The 26,613-nt window shown below is 40.8% G+C and overlaps 1 protein-coding gene across 3 annotated transcripts in view; it reads left to right on the forward strand.

Moving 5' to 3' along the window:
* Nucleotides 1-26,613, forward strand: part of LYPD6 (LY6/PLAUR domain containing 6) — a 109,812-nt gene that overhangs the window by 65,421 nt on the left and 17,778 nt on the right. For 2 of the 3 annotated variants that reach the window (XM_079924433.1, XM_079924431.1), the window contains exons 2-3: nucleotides 17,796-17,984; nucleotides 25,586-25,684. In XM_079924433.1, coding sequence (XP_079780559.1) covers nucleotides 17,867-17,984; nucleotides 25,586-25,684 — 217 coding nt within the window. In that variant the 5' untranslated portion in view covers nucleotides 17,796-17,866. Of the gene's footprint in view, nucleotides 1-13,479; nucleotides 13,529-17,795; nucleotides 17,985-25,585; nucleotides 25,685-26,613 lie in introns of all 3 variants that reach the window. The other variant, XM_079924432.1, reaches the window with a different exon arrangement.

Here is a 26,613-nt window from a genome sequence, read left to right on the forward strand (position 1 = left end):
TCGAATCTGAACCTCTATGCTTAGCACAGGGTTTGGCCCATGCTTGGCCACAGCTGAAATGACCTCAGTAAATATTTTTTGAACAAAACAATGAATTAGTTGCCTCTTTGGTGAGGTTAATACAGTCTGCAGTAGCGTGGGGTTATGAAACACCCCATGCAGGCAGAGGAAAACAAAGGTTCCTGGGAAGTGCTTAACTCATCACTTTGTGACATAATTCCAGGGAAGGGAAACCCTCAGCATTCTTCCTGGCCCACCCAGTGCAAGCCAGGGTCCTTTCATTTCCTTTATTCCCTATGTCTAAGAGTTTATTCTAAGAAAATAATGGGGAATAGACCATGTGATGTAGTGGCAAGGATGCTGCTCACAACATTAATTAGAAAACAAAAATTTGGAAGCCTCTAAAATGGGTAATAATGGAGGATTGAAAGAGGGGACGTAGCCTCTTAAAATTAGCTACATTTTGATCCATAAGAATAAGATTTTGCACATGAAGCAAACTGAGTTAGAGACCAAATGTCAACGTATAATAGAAACATTTCCTTTCTCTAATTCTCTCAGGACTTGTGCCGTGTTTCACATCTCCATCCACACTCTTGCCATTGATGTTAGTAACTTAGAAAGAAACCAGTGGATTCAGAGAAGGCTTGGGGAAAATGGCAAAGTGAGTCTCCTGAAGCCCCTGGTTTCCACATTTACTTCTGTCTCTTTACCCTCCTCATTCTGTGCCCAGCGTTCCCAGGTTTCCTTTATCCTTCTTAAAGCTGCAATGACCAGTTTCTTCTAAAATGACACAGTCTTAGTACGTCCAGGATACATGCAGCAAGCCAGCCTCCTCTCAAAGGCAATTCTTCTGTTCGCTCTAACTTCTAAATGACTGATGGGTCCTTGAAGCATGGCATATGAAGCCAGACTGCATGCATGCCAATGTCCACTCCCATACTTTCTACCCAGGTGACTATGGAGCAATTGACTTATCTTCCTAAGTTTCCTCATCTGTAAAAATTGGGATTAAAAAAATACCCCATAAAGTAATTGACATCTTGTCACATAATAAGCTAACATTTTCAGCCAGCATCTAAAAAATGAAATGCAGGAGGAGGTAGAGTGGTTTCTTGTGGCACTCCTGAAAATATGACCCTTAGGTCTATGTCATTTCCTTTTTATCCCCTTTGACCCCTGTACCAATGATAAGGCCAAGAGTGCCTCCGTAGAAGCACCTGTGCCATATTTTCTGATTTGATGTAATTAACACTGTTGTGTTGGTACTTAGCTGCGTAATCATTGTTCTACTTCACCCTAGCCCTAATTGGTTCAGAGATCACAACTTCAGTGACTGGTTTTCATTTATTTATCACTAATTTAGAACTCCACTTTCCAATAGTGTAGCCACGGTCCACATGTCGCTATTTAGTTTAAATAACAATTAAATACAATGAACTTCACTTCCTCAGTCACACATTTCAGTTGCTCCACAGGCACATGTGGCTAGTGGCTCCCGAACTGGGCAACCCCAATGTAGAACATTTCCATCATTGCAGGAAGTCGTATTGGACAGTGTGACTTAGACCCTCGATTTTGCTTGTGCACATAGAATCGTTGTAGCATTTAGCATCACTACTTATTAGACTCCTTTGCACAAACAGCCTGGCTAGAAACTTCAGATCCGTATAATCATGAAAACAGGAATTGGAGCAACCTGTCATCTCATATCAAATCCCGGGCCTTTTAAGATCTTTGATCGAGTTGCTTTGCTTCTTGTAGGATAAGAAGCAAGGATTCTTATGTAGAATAAGAAGCAATATCCTGTATCCTATATATGATATCATATATCAATATATGCTTGGTTTTGTTTCTCCACCCATATGAAAGACCTGGCAGGGTACAATGCAGCTGCATAGATGGTATGGTTTTGATATTGGAAGCATGTTATCCTCACTTTACAGAGTGAAATCAGGATGAATGTATTACTACCCTTCCTCTTTATTCTCAGCTGTGTTACTTTTTGCCTTATTCTCAGCCCTGCTTTCTTTCTATGAATCACATCAGAACGAGTGACAGGAAAATCAGAGAAGATGGAAAATTTGCCACCTCCAAAGTCAAGTCAAGTCTTTGCCTCACAAGCATAGTCACTCACAGTGGAAATGTCAGGGTGCGGGTTCCGACGAGTTGAAGGCGGGTGTGTCAATGCAGACGAGAGACTGAACCGCAGGGCAGTTTTCTTGCTCAAGTTCCCATGGTTCTTTGCGGCAGAGCCAGGGTTTGAGCTCAAGTCTGCAGTGTGCAAAAGCCATTCTCTTTCCATCACTCCATGCCACCTCTGAAAATGTTGGCATATTTGTTTCCTTTCTCAAACACTCACCCATCTTTCTGGCTGCCTTTAGAGGAATGGTTGTGAGAGTACGTTTGTCTCAGGAGAGGCCTCGAGGCATTTTCTGTTTTGTTGTAAAAACGAAGTGTGCTAAGTCCGAAAGGTGGCGTGCACTTCACCCTGGAACGTTTCAAGGGCAACATGGGACAATCACTTCATGAAGAGGATGAAAACCACTTTGGGGAAGTGATTACCAAAGAACCCAAGAGAAGCCTGCCATGTTTGGAGTCAGAGCAGTGAAGAAACCAGGTGGGAAGCTGTGGTCATTTTACAAGTCACAGCCTGCCCACTTCTCTGATCCTGAGTACTCTGAACAGCCAGGAAGGAATGACAGAGGGGACCTAGCGGAATAAATTACACTGGTTACGTTGGACTGCTTCATAGATCCGTAATTGAGTGCTGCGGGGAACTTTGCAGCATGCTTTGCGGGTGCCCATGGATGAAGGGAACATATTTGGAGACTGTTTCCTTCTACCAGCAACTTGCAGAAGCATGATAAAGTTTCCCAAACGTTGCTGCACATTAGAATCACCTGGAGGGTTTTTAAAATCTCGATACCAAAGTCACACCCCATAAGTGACATCCTAGTGGGTGGGAGCCAGCATCAGTAGTTTGTAAGGATCCCGGGTGATTCTAAAATGCAGCGAATTTGGAAACTTTTTTGACCACCCCTTTCTCTCTCTTTTACCCTCTCTCCTTTTATCTCCTTTTATCCTTTTATCCTTTCTCCTGCTCTTCCTGTCTCCATGTATTCACCTTAACTGTTGATCCCAGAGGAGGGCCAGCGTCTGTCTTCCGGGGAGGACCAGTCAAGCCCTTTGCCCCACCCAGAACAAAGCCCAGAGGACACCAAGTCAAGATGGTCTTTGGTGGCCCCTTCCTTCCAGCAGGAGTTGCTGTCCCCGACTTGGTGTCCTTCTAGCTCTCACTGAAGTTTGCCCGAACACACTCTTTTCTGGGCCTGGCTCTGCCTCCATCACCCCACCCCTGGTGTGTAAGTGCCTCCTAGGTCAAGGCTTCCCAGAGAGGTGTCTGCTTGTCTCTAGGCGTCTGCAGCTGAGTCCTCGGGCACCTGCCAGTTCTGAAGAAGATTTTAAAATGTGTGTCCTTATTTCTTGGTGCTCTGGTTTTCTCATCTGGAAAATGGGGCAGTAGTAATGCCTAGTTCATAGTGTTGTGGGGAATACAGACAGCACTTAGTGCCTCACACGTGTTGGGTGGAACTATGTGAAATTGCCACCTTCGTAGGGCAGAATGATCAAATAGTGGCAATTCCATAATGTGCAACCCTGTGGTAAATGTTCAAAAAATGCTGTTATGTCATTTTCCCTTTTATTTAATTATTGTATTTAATTTGAATGTGATTTTATTTATATTTGGCAATTTTTGTTTAGCTTTAAAGCTATGACATGGGCTTTAAAGGAACTTAACCCTAGTTTTCTATCTGTGTATATCTGAGTAGCAGTATAATTATTATAATACGGGTTAATTAGTTGACAGTGGGGGTAGGAAAGGTTCTGTCTGTGAGCCTGTTTTCTCTTTAAAGGAGAAAGCAGTTTTCAAATTTGAGAAATCCTGCCCTAGACCTTCCCCTGCCTGCCTCATGTAATTCACCTGCCCTCTGTTTTTATTGTCATGGCAGGGTGCTGACCTTAGTCTGGGATCAGCTAGAAAATCTGACAAGCAACTTGGGCTTTCGATTTCTCCTGATAGAACACGACATTGCACAGGCTCCTTTTTGAAGACCTTTCACATCTCCTTTCTAGACTGGAGAGAAGACAGTTCCGAACCAGCGTCTAGACCCAAATGAGTAACCGGATGCTTCGCTAGGCCACTAGACACTGATTTGGAGAATTATATTAGCCGGCAGGCATGCGCTAGGTATGATTCAAAGTGCTTTATGTGTATTATCTCCTTTAGTCCTCCTAAGAGCCCTATGACATAGGCAGTATGATTTCCCCCATTTTGCAGATGAGGAAACTGAGGTACAGAGAGGAGTTTAAGAAACCTGCCCACAGTCAGTCAGCTATCAGGAGCAGAGTCAAAATTCTAACCTGGGCTGGCTCCAGAACCTGTGCCCCTAGGAACTGCTCCACAGTCATCCAGGCATTATCTCTTTGTCCTCAAAACAATCCTAGGTGGGAGATAGAGGGGTCTGGGGTCTTCCTGGCTCTGGAGCTGGCACTAACACCCTCTCTGCTCTCTTGCCCAGTGCCCGGTCAGCCCTGCGTGCCACTGCTGGCTGTGGCCGTGTGGCTCCCCTTAGAGTGGCCTCCTTTCCAGTCCCAGTGCCTCTGCCCCTGCTTTTGGGTGATAAGATGTTGTTTCTCTGACCCTTCTTAAAGTAGTTAAAAAGCACGTGTTAATTCTCTTGACTTTAATTGCCCCATCGCCTTAGAGGCGCCCTAGCATTCTTTTTCCCATGGAGTGGTTCTAGGAGGTTTGCCCACACGCAGTGCTGCAGGACCGGCCAAGAGGGACGGAGTTACTTGCTTGGTTGCTTTCTCCAGCTCTAATACCGCTTCCCCAATTTTGAGAAGGCCTGCCTTTGGGAATGTGCTGGATTTACCTCTTTTTCTTCTTGTCCTTTCCCTGAGAGTAGAATGACAGACAGCACGTATTTTTATTTATTAACCTGACTCCCCGCAGGAAAAAAAGCAAGAATATCAGGAGTGGTAAAAGTTGCTTTTTGTATTACTCTGGCCAGGGGTGACTGATCCAGAGTTTTTAGGGGGGACCTCTCCTTAAGAAAAAGAATATATGAATTAGAATCCTGACATTAGGAAAGGGTCTTGGCAGAGGCCCACGCAATCAGGGACCCCTGAGGCTTACCCTTCACTACATGATAAATTCACCTCTGGCTAAGACACTTGGGAATTTTAACATCTTTTGTTTTCTCCAATCCCTCTTATTTCCTGTGTCCTATTACTAGTATACTTGAATGATTGTTCGTATGAACCTAGAGGTTAAGTGTATCTTTACAAAATGAAATGGGTCATCCCTATCTCCATTTCTTCCTTTTTCCAGTTAAGCTGCTTTGTTGGTAGGAAGGAATATGGACCTCTGATTGGGTTTCACTGATAATGTCTTGTGATCTCCTCCCCAAAGGGCCTGTGTAGGGTTGGCGCAGTCATTGTGTTAGCTGGCTCCTCTACTTGGCATCTTACAGACAAGTGGCCTTGGTTGTAAGGACAGAAGGTCAACATCTTACCATGATCACGCTTGACTAAGTGACTCAAAGATGCATCATCTCTCTTTTTAAAGAGATTTTTAAGAATTTGCATTAATGATTTTACTAATAGAGTTGGAGAATTTGTGTGTTAAGGTGGAGCTATTAACAAGTATTGGGTTGGCCAAAAAGTTCATTTGGGTTTTCCCGTAACGTCTTATAGAAAAATCCAAACGAACTTTTTGGCCAACCCAATCTAACAGAAAATGTTACCTATACCCACCTAGATGGAGGATAATGAATGAATGAATGAGTTAACAAGTGAAATAGAAAACAAGGGGGACAATTGAGGAACAGAAATAGGAAGACATTAAAAAGGAATAGGGGAGAGGAATCTTACTCTCACATGGCTGAATTCAGTGTCAGCAGTCAGGGAGCAGGGTCTGTCTAGATACCTCCATTTCCTTATCCAAAAGAAGCTACTCAGTAAGAAGGGAATTCATTTAGATACAAAAACAAAAAAAGTTTCTATTATCAAGGACAATTTTATTTTATTAATAACTCCTACATCTTTTTCTGCCTGAATGAATACTATATAAAATCTTATTAGAGTCTGTTTTGCTACAATAGTAGACTACTTTAGTAGCTATTATTTATGGAGACTTATAAATGAAGACGGTGTGTGACAAAGGAAGAATGCCTACCTCAATGACATAGAGTTAGGGGGTCATTTGATACATTCCTGTGCCTTTAAACCCAGGTTGAGGAAATCCTTCCTTCCTCAAAATGACTGTGCTAATTTGTTGTGTTCTTGAAAAGTCAAGTTATAGTTTACACTGTGAGTTTTAGCAGACCCCAATACCCTTTCACAAAAATGAAATTGATGATCTTTGAGCAATCTGGAGAGAGACATACTGTGTGTAGCTCAAGGTACTGGTTGATCAGAAACTTGGAGGATGAATGCATGGATAGATTTGCTTTCAAAAAACATATTATTTATTAAATGAGAAACATTGGTTAAGATTTAGTACATGTCTTCCTCGACTTACTATGGGGTTAGGTCCTGAAAAACCTATCATAAGTTGAAATATCCTAAGTCACAAATGCATTTAATACACCTAACCTACGGAACATAATAGCCGAGCCCAGCCTACCTTAAACAGAACACTTGCAATAGCCTACAGTTGGGCAAAATCATCTAACACAAAGCTTATTTTGTAATAAAGTGTTGAATATTTCATGCAGTTTTTTGGAATACTGTACTTAAAGTGGAAAACAGTATGGTTGTTTGGATACAGAATGGCTGTAAGTGTATCGGTTGTTTGACGGCATGGCTGATGGGAGCTACGGCTGCTGCCTAGAATCAGGAGGGAGGATGGTACCGCGTATCACCAGCCCTGTCAATCAGAAGCCTGGGAGAAGATCAAAATTCAAAATTGAAATACAGTTTCTACTGAATGCTTACCACTTTTGCACCATTGTAAAGTGGAAAAATCGTTAAGTTGAACCATTGTAAACTGGGGACCGTCTATAGTTAGCTACAAAGAACCCAGTGATTTGAAAAAAATATAGTCATAGGGTTTTTACTTAAGCCATTGTTTCAATGTTGGCTGTTTGATTTTTGTTTTTCCTTTTTTCATTTTTCCCACAAGAAGAGAGAGCACAGGCTGGCTTTCCTACACTAAGAAATCCTGAAGGGGCTCACCACACCTATCAAACTAGCAGTTACACAGTCTTCTTAAACTTGAGTTATTCATGGCTAAATGGAAACAATCTTCAAGGCCATTTTGACAAAAACTTGATTAGGATTCTTGGAATCCTGGGAAAAACCCTATTCCATGCAAGACAGTAAATAAGATTTAAGATGGGTTGGTTCTTCTGAATCTTGGGTAAGAATCAAGATAAGTCTGAGTCATTGTTAATGGTTGATGGTGGGCCGTATTAATATTCTCCAACCGCTTCACAACAGCCACAAGGGCAGTTGGTTTAGCCTTTGAGAGGAGGAGGAAAATCGTTTGAAGAGAAAGAGCAATGTTTTGTAGGCTGCAGTGGGAGGGAGAGGCATTTTGGTGACCTCCTGTCCCCAGGATCCATGGGGCTTGGAAGGATGAGCACCCTCCACCACAGAAGTCCAAGAGGAAGTGGTATTTTCTCTGTGAGCCAGGCTTTAGTCCATGCATAAAGCAATGGAAGGAATAGTTCATGAAGAGGTTAGAGATGTGGGGTCATTTGCTTACATCTGGCTTTCAGAGAACATGAAAAGAGGAGGCAGGAGAGGCAGACATCACTTAATGTGGGTGAGCGTGGCAGTGGCCAAAGGTAACTGGGAGGAGTGATATGAAGAATAGGCCTCAAGGTCTCAAAAAGAATCTTCACACCAGGTCTCTAAAACCGAAACAAAGTGACCCCAAACACCATGCAATGGTCCCTGCCAGTAAAACTTGGTTCAAACACTGCAGAACTTCCCCATGGATTCACAGCAGGCAGTGTCAGCTTTATAACCGATTATTACTGAAGTTTTGGAAACACTCTAAATTAGCAGGGGAAACATGAACGCACCACTGCAAATACGGAGAAGACTGCCTCTGTACAGTACCAAGATAACTCTTTTTTGGTCAAGAGGTGGAAGGCATATGCCCAGGAATCCAAATGTTGGATTTGGAACTGGGTTATTTTGAACCCAAGAGCAAATGTGTTTGCAATTTAATCCACTTATAACTATCATATTGTTTCTGAGTACATTTTGAACTTCACATTTTTGGAAGGTTTCTAAGATGAAATTCCTAGAAAACAATAAATTGAAAACACGACGTTTTTAAACATAGAGAAACATTTAATAAAAGACACAAAAGCAAAAATTTCTCCAAACCACTACTCCCAAGTAAAAAAAAAATGGCAGGCTGTAGCTGAAATGTACCGGTGTCCCATTCCTGCCTGGAGAGTTCTTTGACTTTATCCCCTTATGGCTGTTTGCACTTCAAAATGCCTTCTCGTCAGTTCTCTAGAACCTTCAAATTGATAGAGGAAAGAAACAAGCATACAGTCAACAAGCAGAAGAGAGTTAATGCAACATCTTTTAGAAATGTGAACATACTGCTAGGCATACTCAACCAGCATCATTTATCCTTCAGGAATTGAAGCATTTTTGATGCATTTGACCTTTAAATCACATTGGGGCAAAATAGAAAGGTAGCTTTCCCCTATAACTCAAGCCCTTGCCAAGAGGTTCCTGAAAAAGAAATACACACTTTTTTACAGCACTGATTTTTATGCAAATAGATCCTCAATTTAAATTGGGAATATGTAAAAATCTATCACCCTGTAGGTTATGGAAATGAAACATCAGTGTCTATGAAGTCTAAAAGAGATAATCTCTGCTTGGTTTTCTATTATTGACATTTTTAAAAACCAACTCTAACCTTTTAGTTGATAGGCCTTAAAGATATATTATTGTAAAGTGCATAATTGTTACAAAGGAAAATATAACCTGGTGTCTGGACCCTTTTGGAAGACTCTTGAATTGGTCAGGGCTCCTGATTTCAAGGGACAGAAAGCCACTTCAAACTAGTTTGGACAAAAGGGGTATTTATTGGATGGAGACTGAAGCTTCTAAGGGAAGAGTTAAAAATTGGCTAAAAAGGCAAGGGTTGCATGTAGCTTGGGCTCTTCTCTGCATCTCTCCTCTCTGTCTCTGTTGGCCTGCAAGCTTCATTTTCATCTTCTCCTTCCACATGGGGAGGAACAGGACATACACATGTTTCTGAGTTTTACTTCTTGGGGGCTTCTGTTTCAGAGAGGGCTGATTGTCTTTTCCCAATTCTGGCTTGAAAAATACCAGGAAGAACTCTGATGGGCTTGGCCTGGATCAGATGTCCAACCCTGGCCCAAATGACAGTGGCCTGTAGGATGGACCATGTGAGAACAAGGTGCTTCCCAATAGCAACACATGACGTATGTCAATAGAAGAACCATTCCCATACGAAGGGGAACGTATAGGCCAAAACTGATTCCATATGCCCACTTGACCTGTATTTTCATTGTTTAAACCTTATATTTTGATTTGAGCATTGTAATGGAGTGATATTCCACTTCTACAGAAGCAAATCATGTCAATAGGTAACCTCCCCACCTTCTGGCATTTGCAGAAATGTCCACGTGAACTACTGTTAGCTTTATTTTTCACTTCCAGGCTAATGAGGTTACTTAGAAGTCTGTGTTGTTTGTTGTAGTGGACATCTGTGTGATTCTGCTAGCCCATCATCCAGTTTTTCTTCTTCAGCTGATAACACCTAGATTTTCCTTTGGGAAACCAATGTCTCCTATATTCTCAAACCATGCGATTTCCATGAAGTTGACACTGTGTGCTTGTCTCAATGACGTGCTAGTGGCCCAGCCCTGGCCAATTGGAATGCCACACTCCCCTGGCCAGTTATGGTCCAAGGATGGACCTCCCTCCTTTTTAAGGCTTTCCCTGGAACAGTTTGGAAAGGGCCTCGCTGGGAATGCTTCTGAAGCTACTGTTGGCCACAGTTTGAGAAGACCTGAATGAGAACAAAGGCAAGAGATGGGATAAAGCAGAGTTGAGGGATGGAAATGCCTGATAACAGGGTTGAAGTCCAGCTGTCTAAGCTGGACAGTCAAGTGAAACAGTAAAATTCTTCCCCCTACCCCCTTCCCCTCAGTTTTGGTTATAGCTTGTTTGATTTGGATTTCTGTACCTTGCAACCAATGTGAAAAGTGAATTATCTTCATGAGCAGAACTGTGTAGTTCCTAATTAAATCTCCTGCTCCAGATCCTTATGTTCAAGATAAGGCAAACCACAAAACCTCGTGGCATAAAGCAGTAACCGTTATTTCATTTATCTCATGGTTTCTGTGGGTCAGGAATATGGGAAGGGCTTGACTAGGGAGTTCTTACTTGGAGTCTCCATGCAGTGGCAACCAGACAGTGGCTGGAGCTGGGATAGAGGGGAGGGCAGGGGGCTGGAGCAGCTGGCAGCCAGCAGGGCAGCTGTCTCTCCTCCTGAACTGTCAATAGCTCTGTTGGACTACTTGAGCTTCCTCACAGCATGGCATTCAGAGCACTCAGACTGCTAACCTGTCTTCCGCATGAGTGTTCCAGAGCTCTGGGTGTAAACTGAATCACTTTCTATGACCCAGCTTTGAAAGTCACACAGTGTCATTTTCACCACAAGCTGGTCAACTGAATCAAGGGAAGAAGATGTAGACCCCACCTCTTAATGGTGACACGTCAATGAATTTGCAGACGTGTTTTAAAACCACATGTTATGAGCAATCCCCAAACTGTGAGAAGGGTAGGGTACTGTGGTCAAAATGATATATTTCAGTAGACTTAGTTTTGTGACATCATGCTTTTAGTTTATACTTTTGGGAGCTGGATTAACTTTTTCAAGACATTAAGGCACAAAGTGTAATCTATATATATTGAAAATTAAATAAGATTTGTTATGAGCTTTCAGGCTTTAGGATTCCATTTTGTTCTTGTATTAAGGCATTTCCAATTTTAATGTGAGTAGCGCTGAAAGACATTTAGATTGGGATTAGTTCTCTACTTCACAATTGCTTATATATTGGCTTACTATCGAGGCATTTTCATTTAGTACTTGGTACCTTAGTCAATGTAACTTCCAGAAGTGCTTCACTGCCTTCCAGTGACCAGTTTAAGGAGTTGGGAGTAATCTCTGTTTTATGGATTCTATATGAAATAGCCATTACAATGTAGATTTGTAAAACTTGACCTGTGTTATGGTTCTATCACTTTGCCTCTCTGACTAGAGTTAGAAATCCTCCTTTATACTATCTAGTATAGAGTTAGAAATCTGACTAGAGTTAGAAATCCTCCTTTATACTATGTAGTACCATGGAGTAAAAATCAGAATGCAACTCTTTTCAACTTTCTCCCAAGTGGAGGAAGTCTAATAGATCTTGAACTATTTTTTTTTCTTTCTGTTTCAGAGTGTAGCAAGTAATCTATTGGAATAAAACCAGCAGTTGAGTTAACTCATGCAAAGGTAATTTAGAGCACAAATTAAATCTGTCAGAGAGGTATTAGATTTGCAAAAGCTCATAAATAACAAATGAAAGGTCACAAAGCTGTGAAAATGAGAGTGTACTTCATAAGAGAGCTGTAGTCAGGGACGAGTCCTCAGCGCATATTCAAATAGCAGTGCACAAGATGGAAGCACAACATCTTTTCTAAATGTCTAGAACATTCCAAAGACACAGTGGACTCCAGGGAAAAACACCAAAGTCCTAGAAAAGACCCTTCAAATCACTGAGCATGTCCAACATGGTATTTGTGGGGTTTAGGGATTAAAGTTCCATCAACTACTGAGAATCTGTGTAGAAAAAACACATCCCCATCAGCAGAGCCCATATTTCAGTAGCAGTTAGACTAATTGTGAATGCATGTCACTCACCTTTCACTTTTCAGTTCCTAGAAAATACTAATATAGTGAGTGGTGCTTCATGATTTACTGCAGGAATGTAAGCAGTTGGGTGATATTAATAAATAGTCCGGCCCATCCTGTTTTCTCATGGAAAAGAGCAGTGGGAAAATAGCTCTGGCTACTATAAAGTAGACAAGTTCTTTTACTGTGCATTTTATGCAGATCTTTTTTTGTGTGTTGTGTTGTGTTGGGCTTGACTTGTATAAGGCAATTATTTATACAAGCAATGTGTGGGCTTCATCAAAATTAAAAACTTTTGTGTATCAAAATACATCATCAAGAAAGTGAAAAGTCAACACAGGGAAAGGGAGAAAACGGTTGCAAATCATACATCTGAAAGGAGTCCAGAGTCCAGCATATAGAAAGAACTCTTACAACTCAACAATAAAAATATAATTCAATTTAAGAAATGAACAGGGGCTTCCCTGGTGGCGCAGTGGTTGAGAGTCTGCCTGCCGATGCAGGGGACACAGGTTCGTGTCCCGGTCCGGGAAGATCCCACGTGCCGTGGAGCGGCTGGGCCCGTGAGCCATGGCCGCTGAGCCTGTGCGTCCAGAGCCTGTGCTCCGCAATGGGAGAGGCCACAACAGTGAGAGGCCCACACACCGCAAAAAAAAAAAAAAAAAAAAAAAATACACAGTGCACTTCACATTCACTAGGATGGTGCTATAATAAAAATTGTTTTTTAATGAAAGTAAGTGTTGATAAGGATGTGGAGAAATTTTGCTGATGGGAACGTAAAATGGTACAGTGGAAAATCGTTTGGCAGTTCTGCAAAAAGTTAAATATAGTTACTATAAGACCCAGCAATTCCACTGTTAGGTATATACCCAAGAAAAATGAAAACATATGTCCACACAAAAAATGTACATGAATGTTAAAAGCAGCATTATTCACAATAGCCAAAAAGTGGAAACCACCCAGATGTCTATCAGCTGATGAGTGGTATATCCATACAGTGAAACATTATTCAACCATAAAGAAGAATGATGTACGAATTCACATTACAGCATGGATGAACCTTGAAAACATTATACTAAGTGAAAGAAGCCAGACGTGAAAGACTATATGTTGTATGATTCCTTTTACACAAAATGTTCCCGATAGGCAAATCCATAGCAACAGAAAGTAGCTTAGTGGTTGCCAGGAGTGGGAAGAGGAGGGAATTGGGGCTGACTGCTAATGGGTGCAAAATTTCTTTTTGGGGTGATGGAAATGTTCTAGACTAGGTGATGGTTGCACAATATTATGGACATACAAAAAGTCCTCACTGAATTGTATTATTTTTAGATGATGAATGTTATGTTATGTGAATTTTATCTCAATAAAAAATTTTAAAATAAAAATAACAGATCCTTAAAGAAAAAAAAAGTGTGTTTACTAGGATTAATAGCACATGCACTAGAGATAAACCTCAAGTGTTATCTCAGATTCCTGTGACTGGTACCTTCTTTCTCTTTCTTGGTCAGCGGTCCGTCCACACGGGGTTGACCTTCCACTCTGGCTGCTGAAATACAGGTGAGTGGGTTCTTCGTGGAGTGGACCTTGATCAATGGGAGACAAGAGACAGGAAGACATAAATTCTCCCTCCCTTCTCGCTCCGTGGGCCGCACTGAGTGCAGCTGTTCCTTGGAATCCTCTATCTCTCTGTGGCTTGATGTGAAGTGGTGAGCTGCATAGTAACCTAGGATCACATTGCTTTATATTTCCTAGCTTCATTTTACCTCTGTCTGTCTGTCTGTCTTCCCCTCCTTCTCTCTCTCCCTCTCCCTTTCCTTCTTTCTCTTTTTCCTTTACCCTCGTTGTCCTGGGCTTGCTCTTCCCGTATAAAGTCTTAGCACCTTTAGTCCTTGCACAGATTCTGCTGTAAGAGCACCTGGCCTATGGCACTTGGTGAAGGGTGTGGCAAAAGAGGGAAGGGGGGAACATTCTATCAAATATGGACTCTGTTATTTTAGAAGAGACATGGGCATTTTTAAGGCTATATTCATTGGCTTTGGGTGAAAAGCTGACTTCTGTTTGTGCATAAAAAGTGAAATTACTCTGTCAAATCACTTTGTGAAAAGAACGATTTTTTCCAAAAACTGTTTTCCTCTTTATAAAAGTAATACATGCTCATCAAAAATTTTTGAGCATGCAAATTAAGCAAAAAGAAAAACATCAAAATTACCTGAAATCCCACATCATTTTGGTCTTTGTCCTTTCAGTCCTTTTTCTAATCATAAACAAGCCTAGAAATACATAAATTTTTTTGCTAAAGAAGGAACAATTTCATGAGTAAAATGTGTTGGTATGACAAAGTGTCAACTACTTTAAGAATTTGAAAACTCTGCATTAAACACATAAAATTCATGGTTAAAAAGTAGTTGAACCCTCCAAGTTTGAAAACTTTCTCTAAACGAATCCGGCCTAGAGAACCAAGCTTGCCAAGTAGAGGTGAATCTCTTTTAATGAATGAAATGGTTGTTTTAACTTCATCCATGATACTTCACTGTGTGTAGGACCTGTGAGCACGCTTGGAGATGTGGGCCTTGGCAGGGGTACAAGGTGTGCTCATGACCTGTGCTCCTTCCACATCTTTTACACAAGTAAAATCTAACTAAGGCAGCTATGGTAGAGATCATGGGGGTGGAACACAGGCCTTGTAAATACAGGGAGGGTGTAGAAGACCAGCACCCACGTGTTTGCTTCCTTGACAGGGATGGCAAGAAATCCCTGGGTCTGTGTGAGCCTCAGCATATTAAAATGCTGGTGGCATTTAGGCCTCTCCCCACTGGCTTTGTCCCTGCCTGGCTGGCCATGGGACCAAAGGCGGGGTAGAGGAGACATATGGATTGTGATTTGTCATACTTAGTAGTTCTGGGCATTGTCATATTTTTCTGATTTAAGGAAAGTGTGCTTGTGTTGAACCAAAGTTAATTGTACCATGTTTACTTTCACTTAGAAAACTATACTGACTGATTTTGAACAAAACAATAGTAGTAGAAATATTGGGAAATACTGTTAATACGTGGCATTTACTGTGTGACAGACACTGTTCTTAGTGTTTTACATGTTAATTTATTTAATTCTCATAGCACATTTTTTTAAAGCTGTATTTTTTTCATTGAAGTATAGTTGATATACAATGTTGTCTTAATTTCTGCTATACAACAAAGTGATTCATATATATATATATATATATATATATATATATATATATAAAACATTCATTTTTAAAAGATTCTTTTCCATTATGGTTTATCATAGGCTATTGAATATAGTTCTCTGTGCTATACAGTAGGACCTTGTTGTTTATCCATTCTATATATAATAGCTTACATGTGCTAACCTCAACTTCCCACTCCATCCCTCCCCCAACCCCCTGTCCTTTGGCAAACACAAGTCTGTTCTCTGTGTCCAACTCATAGTACATTTTAAGGTAGGTAGTATTATCCTCATTTCGCAGATGAGGAAACTGGGGAACAGAATGGTTAAGTAACTGGCTTAAGGTTGCACAGCAAGAAAGTATTGGAGTAAGGTTTCAAATCCAGGCATCTAGCTCCTCCCCTCTGTATGTCACTCACACATAGTCAACACAAGCTGTAAAATGAAGGCTCTTGGATGGGTAGCCGTGCCACAGGGGTTGCAGTAAGGTTCATTTCAGATGACACTAAGTAATACATAATGCTTATGCAAAGACTGTGCAGAGGGAGACTTTTAAATTAATAACTGGAAGGAATACTGTGGTTGAGAAATGCTTTAATGGAAACGAGACGCTTGCAATGTTTGGTATGTGTTGACATTAAGTTTCACATTAAAAAGAACTTAGGTTGGCAACTAGTTGATATTTAATGTTAAATTATTCAAAATAAAACCAGAAACCCTTCCTCACCATTCCTCTCGAACTGAGCCCAGATTGTGAGGACACAGGTGTTGGTGCAATTCAATCAGGGGTCCAGGGGCCTCTGTGCAAATCTGTCCCTCAGGTACAGCTTCACCCGACCTGATGGAGGTACACAGAAGAACTATTGCGTTCGCTTAAGATTAGATAATGTTTGTGCCTGTCACTCATAGAGGGAAAGAGATCCTTGATATTTGTTTTCTCATCACATTATTTAACCAAGTGCCTAGCACAGTGCCTGGCAGTCACATTTATGAAGTGAACGAGCAGCTCCTTCCCTTTCTGATTGCAAACCTGCTTGGGGGAACCAAATTGCAAACAGAAGAGGGCGTAGTGAGCATGAAATTGGCAAGCTGGCATCATCAAGCTGTTACAGGGTGATAAGAGTTCTCTATTTTCTAACAATTTGTCTAGTTGAAAAAAGTAAAGAACACACCAATCCATCTGGAGTTAATTTGAGTGTATCGTGCATTGTTTGGTGTCAGTTAATCTTTTCACAATTTTTAATAAAGTTATCTTACTATTATTTAATATTTTCCTGTTCTGTAATTTTAAAAAAATAGCTTTTATCATGAAATAGCTCTATGTCTGAGCTCCTTGGAGTGTTTCATTTTCTGAATTCATTTTTATACTTTCTATCATCCTGTTTTGAATAATATTACTCTGTACTGTGCTCTGATATCTGATTAGTCTGATATTGATTTTCTCTATTGATTTTGATTTCTAATATATTTACTCTTGGTCTGTTTGTTTTGACAGCAAAATTTTAGGATTATCTTATGCTGTTTCTAAAATGTCATTGAATATTTGTATTAAAATTTTGTAAACAAAATGTCCAAATTATGTTTTTTTAACCAGTTTAAAATAAAGTGAATATCTAACTTGATCCCTTGCATGGGTGCTAGAATGATGGTATTCGGAAAATAGAACATGAGGAACAGACTCTATAGAAAAGCAATAAAATGGCAAGCGAACAACGCATATAAATTAAGATATATATCTACATTCTAAGTAAGCTGGATAATTCAACCCTAGTAAAATTTTATTGCTCTCAGTTTTAATTGAAAAGGAAAGAGTCCAAATAAAGGATAGAATGATGATTGCTTAGTGTTACAGTGACACCTTGATCTCATTTCTTCAGGTTTTGTTCATATACCTTGACTCAGTCTTTGGAAGAACATAGTATCACCATTAAATGTGGCCTCAGTGGCCAGACTGCCTGGGTTAAAATCAACTCCTCTATGTATTTGCTGGACTTCAGTTTACTCACAATGGGATGATAACAGTGCCTACCTCATAGGGTTATGAGGAGAATTACCTGAAATATATATATATAAAGAACTTCACCAGTACACAGCCAATAATGTTAGTTATGTTGAGGAGATTTTGAGCTATAAAGACACATCTTGGTTCACGAGAGGCCAATTTACCTACATATCCTTTTTTTTTCTTTTTTTTTTCCAAATCGGAAAGTCGAGCCTGTACAGCCTGACCCAGTAAGGCTGCACTCTCATGCCTGGCGTTCGCTGGTATCAAGGAAATGCTTCTGAGCTTCTGCACCTGACTTATTTATTGTTGCATTCTGGCAGCCAACCCCTTTCCTCCTGGCAAAAATAGCTGGGTTTCATTAAAATTCAATCTTTCCTGATACCATCTCTGCTGGATGTTAGAGGGCACTGCTAGCAGTGGAGCTTCAGCAACCTAATTAAGAATGGATTTGGGGTGAAATTTTCTAAGTACTCTAAAATTACAGTCTGTAAAGTTTCTCTCCATGTCTGCCCACTTCCTCGTGCCCTGGGCTCCCTGTTTCTCGCCAGCTCATCCCGCCATCACAGGAGCTGGGCCGAGTCTCCGTGGCTTTCCCGAGTTGGACACTGACATGACTCTGGCTTCGTATTTCAGGTGCAAGTCCTCTTCCGCCGTCCCGAGTCCCCGCTCCCGGGCCCCCTGGATGAGTGACGCCTTGGTCTGCCATGGAAGCTGGCCCTGCCCTGGCCTGGCTCCTGCTTCTGAGTCTGCTGGCTGATTGTCTGAAAGCTGCTCAGTCCCGAGACTTCACCGTCAAAGACATAATCTACCTCCACCCTTCAAGTAAGACTCCGTTCTCTTCACTGCAGAAATGTCACTTGACTCCCAATAAGATTTGAAAGTTGAAAAATGGCCGGCAGGAGGCAGCCTTCCGCTCAGGCGAAACCTGGTGATTTAATTGCGGGGGGGGGCGCGCATGCGACAGAAACATCGTTGTGTTTTACCCTCCCCTTTTTACAGGGTGTTTGTATTTGAAGGTAAATTATTAGGCTTGTTTTCTCTGTTCCCTGTACCCTCGGTCGCTCTGATTCTAAACACCCTTTCCTCTGACTCTGCCAGCCCTCGGTCAGTTATCAAAGTCAACCGCCAAGTCCCAGGAGGAAGGTGTTTGTAAAAGATCAGGCCTTTATAAGCAAGATAATAGCTGGCCTTCCTGTCTGTGCATCTAATTCTCAGTTTCAGCATAATTGCCTCCCGCCACTTCCTGTTCCCTATCCCTTTCAGTTTCCTGTGTTTAAGAATTATCTTGGGAGTGTATAATGATGTGTGTCCCAGGTTCCTTCTCTGGAGTGTCTGACTGCATCTATCTGGGTGGTTCCCATGGATTTTTGCTTTCAGCAAGAAATTCAGGTGCTTCCGCTGTTGCCGATATTCTAAGGATCACACTTCGGGAAACACAGCAGCTTTCCTTCTCTACTGGTCACCATCTCTGTATTTATCTCATCTCTTTTACTTTTGCTTGACTCTCTGCTGGAATGCCCCTGAGCTGGGTATGTAGTGCGAGGGCTGACCTTTAGCATTCGCCCCGAGGTGCATTACTCTTTTGAAATGTTCTGTTCGCCAAACATTTTTGAGCCTCTACTGTGTGTCAAGCATTGTGATCGGCGTGAAAAATGTAAAGGCAAATCAACCATAGTCCTTGCTTTTGAGGATCTTGCAATCTACAAGGTGGAGGCAGCCACCTGGACTCCTTCAATGCCACATGGTTAGAATATGTAACGTCTCCGTGTTCTGGTTGAATGAGAGGTGGTCCAAGGAGTGCACAGGGGCTTGGAGTCCACCTGACCTCGGGTTAGGACCTCCCTCAGCTGCTTCATAGCCTTCTGACTTGAAATAAGTTCCCTAACTTTGTGAAGATTAAATAAAAGAACGCATACAAAGCACTTAGCACTGTGAGCCATAGGAAATGCTCAATAAATGTTAGGGGAATCTTTAAAGTGTTGATTTCTACATTTCCAACTTGGTTAAAATGATACATACCCTATAGCATTGTTTTGTGGACTAGAAATAATATCTGTAAAATGCTAGCACATACATAACAGGCAATCAGATGCCTGTTACTTATGATGTTGTGCTAGTTGGCTCAGACAGTAAACTGAGGATGCTGAAGGTACATCACTAATTTTTTAAATCCAGATATACTTTTTTTTTAAACATCTTTATTGGGGTATAATTGCTTTACAATGGTGTGTTAGTTTCTGCTTTATAACAAAGTGAATCAGTTATACATATACATATGTTCCCGTATCTCTTCCCTCTTGCGTCTCCCTCCCCCCCACCCTCCCAGATATACTTTTAACCGGCAGCCAATAGTTTCTTTAGACTTATTGCTGTTGTACGCTCTCACCAGTACAGGCTGGTGCCTACTGGTTAGTTGTATGGAAAGCTTATCTAGCTGCTTGTTTTTGCAGGGCAGTTTATTTTAGTAACATTCATGAAAAGAAGGTGCTTTGATAGTTTCTCTGTTTCCTAAGATTGCATTTTGTTCTTTTCTCCAAACAACCATGCTTTTTTATTACAGTTGGTGAACAAAAACCTAGGTTTCAGTCTCTCGGGTTTGATTGCCAGGACTTTCAGCTTCTGCGGAATTCTTTGTCCGCTTCAGTGACAGACTCAGAAGTCACTGGGCCTCAAAACAGACCCACGCCTGGCCTTCTCTGAGGCTGTGATTGTACACGCAGGGTGGAAAGGAAAATTAAGGGGGGTGGATTTAAGTGACCAAGAACAAAACAAACACACTCTGCTTGTGCCTCAGGGGTATGGTGGGTCAGTGCTGGCGAGCGTTGAGTGGACCTCTATTTGGAAAGTCCATTTCAGAATGGGATCTTTGAAGGATGAGCTCTGCCAGGCTGGAGGGGCAATCACCTGTGCTCTTTAGAAATTGATGGAAAAGTTCCATTCCTGTGACCTATGTTGATTAAATGGAGCCATGGCCTGGTTAAAGAGAGCTCACTGTAAACAAAGAATTGATGGAGTATTCTGATGTGATTTTGGAATATAGAGAAGGGTAGAAGCAGCTGTTCCTAAACTATGTTGTATGTAGATGGTTCACCAGCAAGTCTGGGCTGAGTTCTCTTTCAGAGTCTCCATAACTGGTCACAAGGAATATAAGTTCTTGCAGGATTCAAGTTCCTGTCCATGGTTCCTACTTGGCCATAACTTTGTTTATTCTGACCGCTTTAAAGCAGAGTTAACTTCACATTTCTCTGCACTATTTCAGAAGTTTTTGGTGCTGTTTGCTTGTTTTTACACTTTGATTTTTTAAACGGTCATGGTTGTCTGCCCTTAAGCAGCACCCAGTAGACTGTGTTTAGATGAAGCGATCTCTCCACAAATAAGCAGGTTTCTGTAGAACATAGACCACAAAAAATATATGAAGGAAGCATGGGATTATTTTGATTTTGAATTATTAATATAATTGCCTCACTTTGTAGATGGAGACACAAACAGCTTTCCTGGGGTCGGCGAGTGAGCCAGATTCCATTAATATTAGATACTGCTCAGAACCTGCCCAAGGAGAAACACGGTGACGCTGGAGATGTGAGAAGATACAGAAGTTTTCCACACCAGACAAACATAAACTCATTTCTCCTGGGCCCCGAACGGCCCTCAGAGATAGCAAGTGGGATGAGATTGGAACCCGGGTTGGGAAAGTTCAGCCTCCCATGACTAATCTCCTTTGCTCTCTGGTTCCCTAACCTTTGAAGTTTCTAAGCCTTTAAAAGAAATAAACTTTATGGCTTTCAAACTTGAGGCACTATCCTCAGTAACATTCTTTTCTATCATGTGTATGGGTTTTTTTTTCTTTTTCATGTGAAAAATGATGAATTTCTTCCTAGCCCATGATTAAAATACCAAAGCCTAATAAAAACCTTTGAAGCAGGAGTTTGTATTAAGAGACATGAAGCTACTTATTTGGCTGTTAGACCTCGTACAAGATAGCAGAATTTAACATCCTAAGTGACTTCAACATGTTCTTGGCCTCCTTTTCATTCCTTGTAATAGAAATCTTTCCTGGGAAGTTCAGTTTTCCTCTGGTTGCATATTCTGAGTCCTTCCTTAATTATGTGGACCAAAGAGCCTATCTCTCTACAGGGGGCTTGTTTAAGCCAGCGAAGTTTTCCCATAATTCTACACTACATTAAGTCTTAGGGAGTGAGGGGACTTTCTAGAAAGGTACCAGGAAATGCACTTCTATCAGAAATATGTTCATGGTATTAAAATTATACTGACAATATGTTGTTGCCTAGTGGACTGAGAAGATCAATTTATTAGATTTCTAGAAATTTTGTATTTGCATCCAGTTTCCAAAAACAGTGGAAATTAATTTGGTAAGAATGAAAAAGAAGAAAGTTTGGATGCATTACACATCAGCGTACAGTTCAAAACAAGATTCTCTTCTCACCACGGTTTTGGTAACTGAAGGCCTTTGTCCTGGCAAAAGTTCCAAGGGATGGAAACAAAGACGAAATCTTTTCCGATGCCTTACAAATGAATTATGGTCGGTTGAACCATGGCTGACCAGGGGAGTTAATGGACAGATTATATTACAGGAAGTAACTGGGCACTTTGGCTTTTCTTTTTTTCTTTACAATAACCTTCTCTTGAGGGACCAAGGACTTATGCCCTGAAATACTTATGCCCTGAAATACTAAGCTTATTAACTCTGTGATCAGGAGCCAAATTAGATTCATTCGCAGCTGGGGCCACAACGATTTGAAACCCTACTTGCTCTGTAATGCTTTGAAGTAACAGAGAAGAAAACTGCACATCTCTTAGAAACCTCTTTCCGTCCTTTTGAAAAAAACCTTCTTTATCAGATTCAGTATCAGTTAGCAAGTTACTGGAGATAGTTGTTCATCTGAAGACCTTGTTTATTAGCTAAATATTTCCAGAGGGGGGAATTGGACCATTTCTTGGTATTGTGCTGTAATTATCGACTGAAAGCTGAGTCTGTTTTCAGAGATTTGTCACTGAAAAGGGTTTGATTATTCACTGATCAGTACTACCTGCCAAGGTGTAAATGCAAGTTCCTATGAGCAAATATTAGACTGTCATTGTTGAGAATGCAACAGATATGAAGTTGTGGACTTAAAAATAAAACTCACTGGAAAGGAGATCATTTGGTTAATTGGCAATGATACATGCTGATAAACACATTCAGAGATAAATGATTTTTAACAGAGCTTCATTTTGCTACCATAGTGTTTTAGCTCATATTCCTGTTTTAATTTTGACACACTTTGAGTTAATTTCAGAGTCCAGGCCTACTTGTATAAGAAATGGCAGTATTTAATTTAATATGTCACTAGTCTTGCAAAAGATAATTTTGAAGAGTCTATTAATCCAAATTTGGGAACACTACAACTTATTAGTGCTAGGCTTTCAATACGTTTATTCTTGGAACAGCTGGATCGTCAGTCTTCATTCAAAGTTCTTAATTTATCTCTTTGATGGGAAAGTTTCCAGGAATAGCTAATCCAACATTCCAGCTAAAAGTTTTACTGGCTGCAGTGACAGACAGATAAAATTGGATACTCTAGTGAATTAATCACACAAGCTGAAGTATTATGGTTGGCTTGCCGTCATAAACCTTAGTGAATACGATCGTTTTTTGAGAAATGCTGTTCTTTGACAAATTATATACATCTTTTCTTCAAAATCCCTGCTTTAATAATTCTACTTCAAATCTTACAAACTATTTTAAAGTTCTGTCTTTTACACTTATTTATATATTAAATAATTTAAAGTGGATAGTGGAACTGTTTTTAATTCATCCAATCAGGATAATTTCCTAAAATATTTTGTATGGTTTTTAATAATGGTATTTATAAAAATAATCTAATTAAAATCTCCATAAGAGTATTGAATGCCTTTGGAACATGAGAACCTATTTATTTATTTATTTTGGTTGGGTGCAGCATACGGGATCTTAGTTCCCCAACCAGGGATCATACCTGTGCCGCCTGCATTGGAAGCGTGGCGTCTTAACCACTGAACCACCAGAGAAGTCCGAGAACCTATTTATTTTAAATTCTTCAGGCATGTACTTACCTAAACTAGAATCTTTAACTCGAGTATAACCCACCTATCTAGGCAGTGAAGACATTAAAATTTTCTATGTGTAGTTTTACAAAATAGTTGATTTCTGTTTATTATAATTACATGATAGAGCATGTTTAACCAGAGCAAGTTTTCCTCATTGGGAATGCAGTCATTGGATGGCTATGCCTAGGCTGCTTTCCATCCCTCATTTTTAAGAGGATCCTTGCTCTCAGCATCATTCTGTTTATGAACTTGAGTAACCAGCCACTTGGAGGAACATAGAACTCTCAAATGGGCCCATTAAAAGTTTCAGTTACCTGTATTTTTTAGACAGTTTATGACTTTTGATCATGTTAGGTTATTGGGTATTGTCAGGGTCAGCTCTGTGAAATATTACAAGCAAATGCGAGGATGGGCAGTTATTCTAAGCAAGGTGAAAATCAAAGTTATATCTGGCCCATAATTCTGGCCTTAAGCTGCTGCCCCCTCCTTCATTTATTTTTGATAACATACTTCATTGGTTCCATGTGGGCAAAGTAATTTACCCTGAGATGATTATTTCCGCCAGTGGGACATGCAGGCTCAGCCATCTGCGAGGGAGAACAGTTGGCTCCTGCAGATGAAGTGTTTGCATGTTTGCAGCTTTCAAAGAGGCCAGGTAGTTTTACAGATTAACACACACACAAACACACACACACACACACACACACACACACACAAGTTCTGTCTGTGAAAGGCGAAACTCTAAGCAACAAAGTAAGCAAATGATTAAAACTAAGCACCAAGTGAAAGTACATCAGGGAAAAGGACAGAGATGGCCTGGCCAGATGTTCCTTTTGGATCCTGGTCCTTAATTACCAAGGAGACCCTGGTATGTTGGGCACTCTCCAGAACCTGACTCCCGTGGATGTATCCCGCCTGAACACAAATGCAAGGCAAAGAATGCAAGTACCTGGAGGGCAATCCCTTCAGAAGGCAGGAAGAGGCAGCTCAGGAGTGGGGAATGGAGGGGAAAGATAGGAGCAGCTTCCTGGAACATCCCCATGTGCCCTCAGCACTCTGCCCCGAGACATTGGCCGTGGGCCCCCGGGGTCCCTTAGGAGGTTCACCTCTGCACAGGCAGCATGTATCTTAGCAATGAAGACTCTTAGCTGGTATTTGCTATCCCCTGAGACTCTTAACCATATCAGGTCCAACCAGATAAAATTATACAATTGAACCAAAGAAATTTTATAGGTAAGAAATGATCAAGCATCAAGAAATTTTTAATGATTGAACCTAATATTTATATTTATTTACACGATGATATGTCTACAGAAGTTGACACATAAAAGTAAATCATAGGAAATCCAGAGTGCCTTTTTTTAATTGACATTTTTATTGAGATTATTGTAGATTCATCCGCAGTTGTAAGAAGTAATATACAGAGATTCCATATGTACTTTACCCAGTTTCCCCCAATGGTAACATTTTTTAAAACTGTGGAATAATATCACAACCAGGTTATTGACGCTGATACATTAGTCTACCGGTCTTATTCAGACTTCCCCCGTTTTACTTGTGTTCATTTGTGTGTGATTCTGTGTGTGTGTGTATGTGTGTGTATTTAGTTCTACATAATTTTATCCCCCCGTTTTACTTGTGTTCATTTGTGTGTGATTCTATGTGTGTGTGTGTGTGTGTATTTAGTTCTACATAATTTTATCACATGTAGGTTTGTGTATCCATCACCAAATCTAGACACTAAACGGTTTCAATAGCACAAGGATTCCTCCTGTTGGCCTCACACCCATGTCCCTCTGACTCTCCCCCCACTACCTGGCAACTGCAACCCCTGGCAACCCCTAATACTTCCTCCATTTAAAAAATTTTCTCATTTAAAAAATGTCACACAAATGGAATCATACAGTATATAACCTTTTGGGATTGACTTCTTTCACTCAGGACAACTTCCTGGAAATTCATCCAGGTTGTTAAATGTATTAATAATTCATTTTTATTGCTGACTAGTGTTCCATGGTATGGATGTACCATGGTTTGTTTAACCTTCACCCATTGAAGGACATCTGGGTTGTTTCCAGTTTGGGGATGTTACAGATACAGTTACTATAAACATTTGTGTACAGATTTTTGTGTGAATGTAGGTTTTCATTTCTCAGGGATAAATGCCCAAGAGTGCAGCTGCAGAGTCATATGACAGTTGCATGTTTAGTTTTTTAAGAAATTGCCAGGCTATTTTGAGAATCCTTTTTAAAAAATAAAAGCGTCTCACTTCACCATGCAGGATTCTGTGCTCAGTCTAAAAACTTAATCTTCTCTCTTGATTTTTTTTTTTGTAGCCACACCATATCCTGGTGGATTTAAGTGTTTCACCTGTGAAAAGGCAGCGGACAATTATGAGTGCAACCGATGGGCTCCAGACATCTACTGCCCTCGAGGTAAACTCTCAGTAGACACACTGGGCTGCCCAGAGCTGTCCACGAGTGAATGGCCTGTTGACTATGATGCCTGTATAGAGAGAGGCATGCTTGCAATCTCAACCACTTCTCTTGCCTAAGGCTATTAGTAGATCTTTTATGCCACATCAGTACCTTATCATCAAACATTGTCAGAGACATAAACTGGTCCATAGACTTGTCCCCTTTCTTATGAAGCATCGTTGGAGCTCCAAAAGAGGTGAGTGAGACTTCTCACCCCCAGGCCCGACAAATGCCACATAAGAAGAGAACAGCCAGCCTGTAATCCACTCTTCGAAGCATTAGTCATTGCCTAGTAACTTCCTTTAAGTAAAAATATGAGTTGCTGTTCATATAAAGATCCCATTTATTACATATCTTGCCGGAGGCTTCTATCCCGAGACTGCATGAAAGCTAGAATTCTCAATGTCATCATCGCACAAATAAAAACCCTGAGCTTTTTAAACTATTAAGTTCTCTTTGAGGGATGCGATGAATGCCCGATCAAAGCATGAAATTTTGACCCAAAGGCCCATTTCAAAATGAAGTAGATGCTTCGTATTCATGTTCAGATCTCTTTTATCCTATTGAGTAAAAAAGATGGTTATATTTGGATATGGAGTCACTGTTAATTGGCTGTTTTGTGTTTGAAGGAAAGTCGATTCATTTGATGGGGAGGTGATAGGATGGGATATTTTATTGACAAATGTTTGAGCATGTAGTTAGATGGGCTTCGCTGCTGATCTAATTCAGTTGTTAAAATGACTGAACACAGCAACACCAATCTGTTATTTTTCAATGTAACACAAGAGCTCTTCTACTCACCCCAGCAGAAGGCACTCTGTTTCCCCTGGAGGACTGAACATCAGGAGAGCATGGAAACCGCAATGAAGGACAGGTGTCAGCTACCT

Source organism: Stenella coeruleoalba, assembly GCF_951394435.1.
Source record: "Stenella coeruleoalba genome assembly, chromosome: 6".
Lineage (NCBI taxonomy): Eukaryota > Metazoa > Chordata > Mammalia > Artiodactyla > Delphinidae > Stenella > Stenella coeruleoalba.